The 6,000-nt window shown below is 37.9% G+C and overlaps 1 protein-coding gene across 2 annotated transcripts in view; it reads left to right on the top strand.

The window, feature by feature from the left end:
- Window positions 1-5,088: 5,088 nt before the first annotated feature.
- The window catches only part of EGF (epidermal growth factor), a 141,863-nt gene continuing 140,951 nt past the window's right edge, over window positions 5,089-6,000 (top strand). Inside the window, exon 1 of one of the 2 annotated variants that reach the window (XM_077142552.1) lies at window positions 5,089-5,700. In XM_077142552.1, the coding sequence (XP_076998667.1) occupies window positions 5,574-5,700 (127 nt within the window). In that variant the 5' untranslated portion in view covers window positions 5,089-5,573. The remainder of the gene's footprint in view (window positions 5,701-6,000) is intronic. The other variant, XM_077142551.1, reaches the window with a different exon arrangement.

Here is a 6,000-nt window from a genome sequence, read left to right as displayed (position 1 = left end):
TTTTTCAGCCAAAGTGCCAAAGCAATTCAAGGGAAAAGAAAACTCAAATGATGCTGGACAATTGGATATCTATGTGGAGAAAAGTAAACTTCAGCTGCAACCTCACATAACATGCAGGCATTAATGACTAAGAATCACAAACCTAAACATAAAAGCTAAAACTCTAAAAGTGCCTAAACACACACAAACATAGGAGAATATCTTTGAAAACTTGGGGTAGGCAGCAATTTATGAGAACAATAAAAATGCTGAACATAAAAGAAAAAAATAGATAAATTGGACTTGATCTAAATTTACATTTTTTGCTTATCAAAAAATACTTTTTAGATCTGTGGACATAGAAGCCAAAGTCTAGGAGAGAATATATTCAATATATAGTTCTGGAGAAGGATCTGTATCCAGGATATATATAAAGAACTACAAATCAATAATAAGAAAAGCAACCCAATAAAAAGGAGAAAGATTTGAATAGACATCTCACAAGAAAAAGATACAGGAATGGACCATCGTGAAAAGATGGTCAACACCATTAGTCATTAGAGAAAGGAAAAGTAAAATTACAATATGATATTATGCCATGCCTACAAAAGTGGTTAAAATTTTAAAAGACAGAATACATCAAAAGTGGACATGACTGGGGAACAACAGGACGCTATATACACTGCTGAAAAAAGTATAAAATGAAACAGCCACTTTGGAATAATTTTGAACCAGCAATTAGGTATTAACCAGAGAGAAATGAAACCTTCATCGGGCCAAAGCCTGGAAACGATCCAAAGTCCATAAACAGGAAAACGGATTAAAAAATTGTGATATACTCATACACAAGAATACTTCTCAGCAATAAAAAAGAATGAAATACTGATACACACAACGATATGGGTGAGTCTCAAAAATGTTGAACAAAAGAGTACATACTGTATAATTCCATTTATATAAAGTTCAAGAATAGATAAAACTAATCTGTGATGATAGAAATCAAAGCAATGGTCGGAGGGGAGCAGATTGACTGGAAAGGGCATAAGGGAGTGGAAACATTCTCCATATTGGCTTGGGTATTAGTTAAATGTATATATTCATTTACCAAAGCTCAGCAGATTATATATTTAAGTTCTACGCAGTTCACTTTATGTAAATTTTACTTCAATAAAAATTTAAAAATGAATGCATCTCAATTGAAAGTCAAGTTGGGGAGACCAAAAGAAGCAACTTAATTTATTTTGTTTCTCTGGTATGAAAAATTTTAAAAAATATTTAATTTACTTAAATATTATTTCTCTGTCATTTTTAAAATAATTTTATCCAATTTTGAGTGGCAAACCATAGGTTATTTTCATCCAAACAATTTCTATCTTTGGAGGCAGAAGAAAGGAAAGAAGATACTGATTCACAGTTTTGTAAATGTAAGAGCAAACAAAGAGCTGCAAACAGTAGTTTGCACTTTCATTAGTTTCTAGCAAGTAATGTTTAATTACATGTAGTTTATAGCACCCCTTGTCAAGTTCTCATATGCTCTGTATTTATGGGGATTGTGCTTCCTGTAGATTCAGCAGAACTGAGAGTCAGGGGAAAGATTGTACTGCAGTTTATAGAACAGCCATCTTTCTTTCTCTAAACTTTGATATTTTTAGTAGTTAAAATACCTGGGAGAATGATGATGGGGGCATGCTGAGATTATATAAATAAATGCAATGCTAACATGAACTCTTTATGTGTTTATTTTTGTATTTGTTTTTGACTTAAATTTTATGCTGTTTCAGGGAATTATAAACTATATATTCCGAGTTGTTATGGCCCTTCTTTTTACTTCTTTTCTAAATATCTAGTTTCTGATGGCATTCCTGGCAGGATTCATTTATGCTTCTTTATCTGGGGAAACTTTCTAGACGAATGTGCTGGATTTAGCTAAAAAAAAAAATAGTAATAATAAATAAAGGAACACAAGGAGGATTCTTCTTCTTGAAAAAAAGTCTGATTTCATTAAATAGTTGGATGGCATTAGGTAATTTGTGAAATTTTTATCGGATAGTGACTCTCCATTTTTTCAATTAAAAATTTGTATCTTGTATTCATATCTTGATCACTGTTACTCTGTTCTTTATAGTTAACTCCAGGACCTGTGCTCCTTCCAATATCTTTCCCTTTGTAACTTTTCAGCTTCTGTCACATATGAGTCACACAGAATGCCAGGCGTATCCACTTTCTGGCAAAAAAGAAAATGTTTTCAATTCCTTTAGGGGCTTCCCTGACATGCTTGATAGTCATAGATAGGGGAGCCTATGAGATAGCCTGTGTGCTTGTTTCTGCAAATGAATGTTAAATGCTATAGTCATTCTGACCAAAACATAATGCCTTGTCACTCCTGGTTCCCACAGTCACAGCCACATGAGTTGCATACATTTTGTCTTTCTCATAAACTTTTGATGATGCCCTAAACTGTTTATTTCAATCAGAGATACTGTGTAAGGAGGAGAAAGTACTGAGTTTAGAGTTCAGATCCTGGCTTTGTTTCTCCATAGAAGTATGTGTTCTTGGGAAAATTACTCAGCCTCTCTGATCTTTGTTTGTGAGATGGGGATAATAAGATCCATCCTGCAAGGCAGTTTTGAGGATTAGAAGTGATGTGACTAGAGAGCAATCTGTTGATGGTGTGATGGTGGTGGTGAATAAGAGCTGTTATGTACAGCAAATAGATAACCCGGGATAATGAGGTGCTTTGTGCTTTGACAGGCAAATTTTATCTGAAGTATTAGAAAAATGACTACCACCCATAGACATGTCTCCCAATAGGCTCCTTTCTTCTATCCATGGCTCTCTACTCATATTTGAAAAACATTCAGAGCATGACTCCTTGCCATTACTGTCTGGCTCTCTTGTGGATCTGTCAGCAGTTTTTTCCTCCCATCTGGCTCTCACAGCTCAAATAAATAAGCAATTATTTTCTTTGTCCATTTCTGTTGTCAGCATGGCCCTCCTGCTCCTCGTCTGTGTGCCCATCTGAAGCTTCCTAATGATTCCACGAAGTTTTGTTTCATGCTCCAGTCCACAGAGTTCACCTGAATACTTGGTGACTGACGGATCATTAGCACATACTCAAGGACTCTTCTTTGTTGTTGTTAATCAACCATAGCAAGCTCTTGAAGTTAGGGACTGTGACTTTTGTTTCTTTGTACCCCATACAGTGCTGTATCACATGTAGCTGTTTTAACTGATGAAGTAGTTCATTTTGACTCAATCCCAGAGACTCAAAATATTTGGCACTTCAACACCTTAAAGCTATAATGGGTTTCTAGTCAAATTTAAACTATGGAGGACTTCATTTGTCTGGGAAAAATCCAGTTTTATCTAGAACCAAAACTATCGGACTTATTAAATATCTCTAGAAGCCCGTTCTAGTGGGGTAGCTCTGCCCTATGATTTTGCCATCTGATCAACTCTAGATGCTCTGTGGATTAGCTGGAATTGACTATTACCGCCAGTCACTAACCACACCACCCCAAGCCCTGTTGATTCCATCATCTCCCAAGGGGTTTATCTTCAACACTAATGCTAACGTTATTTCAGGTGAAATGTAACTAGAAAAGCAAACCTTTTCCAAACTCCAAATAACACGAGGGATTCCAAATCCAAATGGAATACAGTTGTGGATTTTTTCATATTTGTGATCGTATCATTCTCCCCACTCTCTACCAACACAGCTTGGTGTTCAAGTGCCCTCTGAGCCCCTTTTGCTGCTGTCATCAGTGACACAGGCAATGTGCTTTGCTGAAGGGAAGCTTCTTAACAAGGTTAATAAATTGACTAGTCAGTGCAGACTATTTGTAGGACACTCATTTGGAGTCTTGAGTATGAGGGAGTCCAGAAAGCAAATGGAATATTCCGTATATCAACCCCTATCACTTTTGTTGCCCCTGAGGTCTGTTTCTCTTATAAGAGGTCAGCACTGCCCAGCAGAGGCTGGCTGGAATCAGAGAAATCCTAATTTTAGCTGTTTCAGAAAAGTGATGCAGGCCTTGCCAAATAATCAGGACATAATGAAATATGAGTAAAGGGGTTAGATTAGTTCCCGCTCTCCTCTATAATGGGCATTCACTAGAGTGACTGTTATTTTTGAGTCTATTGCTTTATCTACATTTTGACTAGCATGTGGAACACTAGCTCTGGGCTATTGAAATGAAAGCCTATTTTCCAGGATGGAGTAAATTGGCAGAATTTTCCATTGTTCATCAAATCTAGTGTGAATGGTTTGCCTAAACTGGATATATCTGGGTCCTGGGTATACTTTTGAAGAAATAACTGCTATTGCTACAAGCAGAAAGTGGTTGAGCAAGCAGCTAATTTATACTTCAAGTTTTTCTTTTCTCTCACCAATATGAGAAAATATAGGCTAACTTATGTGAGAAGGAGCAGCATTCACCTGTTTATCCCAATGCTTCCCAGTTTTTGCACAATTGCTTTATTTTTTCCAACACTGCTCTATAATAACAATCTGCTCATTTCCCTGCACTCCTGCCCCCTCACAATGTTTTATTATGTTCATGCTGAAAGAAAAAGTGTCTGTGCATACTGTATCTCTTCATTTGGCTTCAGGGATTTCCCTTTGATTTGGAAAGAATAATCTTTCAAATTCCGCTATAAAATATACAGAAGAGAGAGAAAAAAGATTAAGCTCCAGGAATGTGCACTGGTGTTGACATTTTATTCAAATAATGAGCTGAAGGTGAATTATCTTCACTATTGCTCATGTGAATGATCAGTTATTATAAATCTGAATTGTCATAGGTGATGTTCACTGTTGATTTATGCTGCCCAGTTTAATTCTGTCTTCATTCTTCAAGATATTAAAACCTAGGCAATATTCAGCAGGTACCTCCAAGACACCATTAGCTCCTCCACGTCCCCCTAATTGCTCTTTCCCTGGTTCTGTCCGGAATATTTATGGTGAGTCGCAACTTATCTCCTCTTTGGCAGCCGTCCCTCCTTTCCTGCAGTGTGGAATTGCCCACATTCGCATTTGCAAACAGAGGCTCACTCAAGTGTCACTAAAGGAGAGGAGGCGGAGCCAAAAGAGCTTTAAAAAGGAAAGGGGAGTCATCCTACTTTTCAAAAAAAGAGAAAGTGTGTTTGGGGAGGAATCGTATCTACATATTTCTTCTTTCAGCCTCATCCAAGGGGTCGTGGTTGGAACTTTCCATCAATTCTTTCTTTTTTCTCTCTCGCCTTTGCCTCCCCACTCTGCCTGTCACCGCGAAGTCTGTGGCAGTCCTGCAGAGTGCAGGCTGTTCGGCTCTGTTAAATTTATCATAAGAGTGTCAGGTATTTCTTACTGGCTTCCAAAAAAAACTTAAGGAAATCTTTCCTGGAGCGTCCCTTTCAGGCTGCATTTGGAAGCTATTTTGAGTTTGAGGGGAAGGAGCTGGAGGGCAGCAGCAAAACAGCAAGAGTGAAAAATGCCCCGGGGCCGAAGGCCAACCCGGGTGGACACGCTTAGGGTCAGACACACTCACTCAGCCAGGGCTAGGCTCGAGCAAAACCCAGTTACTTTCTACTGAAAGTTCAAACCCAACACGATCATGCTGCCCTTTCTTGCTATTCTGTTGTCAGTAGTTTTTAAATGTAGTTTTGTTGGTGTCTCAGCACTGCAGCCCTGGAACTGTTCTGAAGGTCCTCCCTCCGGGAAGGAGAAGTCCACTTGTGTGGGTAAGTAATAAATTCAATTAAAATGAATTCACACCCTCCTGGAAACTGGGGTCACATAACTGTTCATTGGGTTTTGTATACCGGGGCACTTCTTTATGATTTCTTTTGGGGTGCACATGTTTGTTCAATTTTTGTTTTCAGATGCATATTTACTTCTTTATTAGCTAATCTGCTACTAACTATAAGAAATCTTGGATCTCAAACTGTTCTTTCATGTGTGAGTGAAAATGCCTCATTTTTCTCTAGCTGAACACTTCTTTTCACATAAGCCTCTGTCTATATCCTGACATGAGGAATATC

Source organism: Tamandua tetradactyla, chromosome 24, assembly GCF_023851605.1.
Source record: "Tamandua tetradactyla isolate mTamTet1 chromosome 24, mTamTet1.pri, whole genome shotgun sequence".
Taxonomy (NCBI): domain Eukaryota; kingdom Metazoa; phylum Chordata; class Mammalia; order Pilosa; family Myrmecophagidae; genus Tamandua; species Tamandua tetradactyla.
The sequence above is the reverse complement of the archived record's forward strand: the minus strand, read 5'-3'. Positions and strand labels throughout refer to the sequence as shown.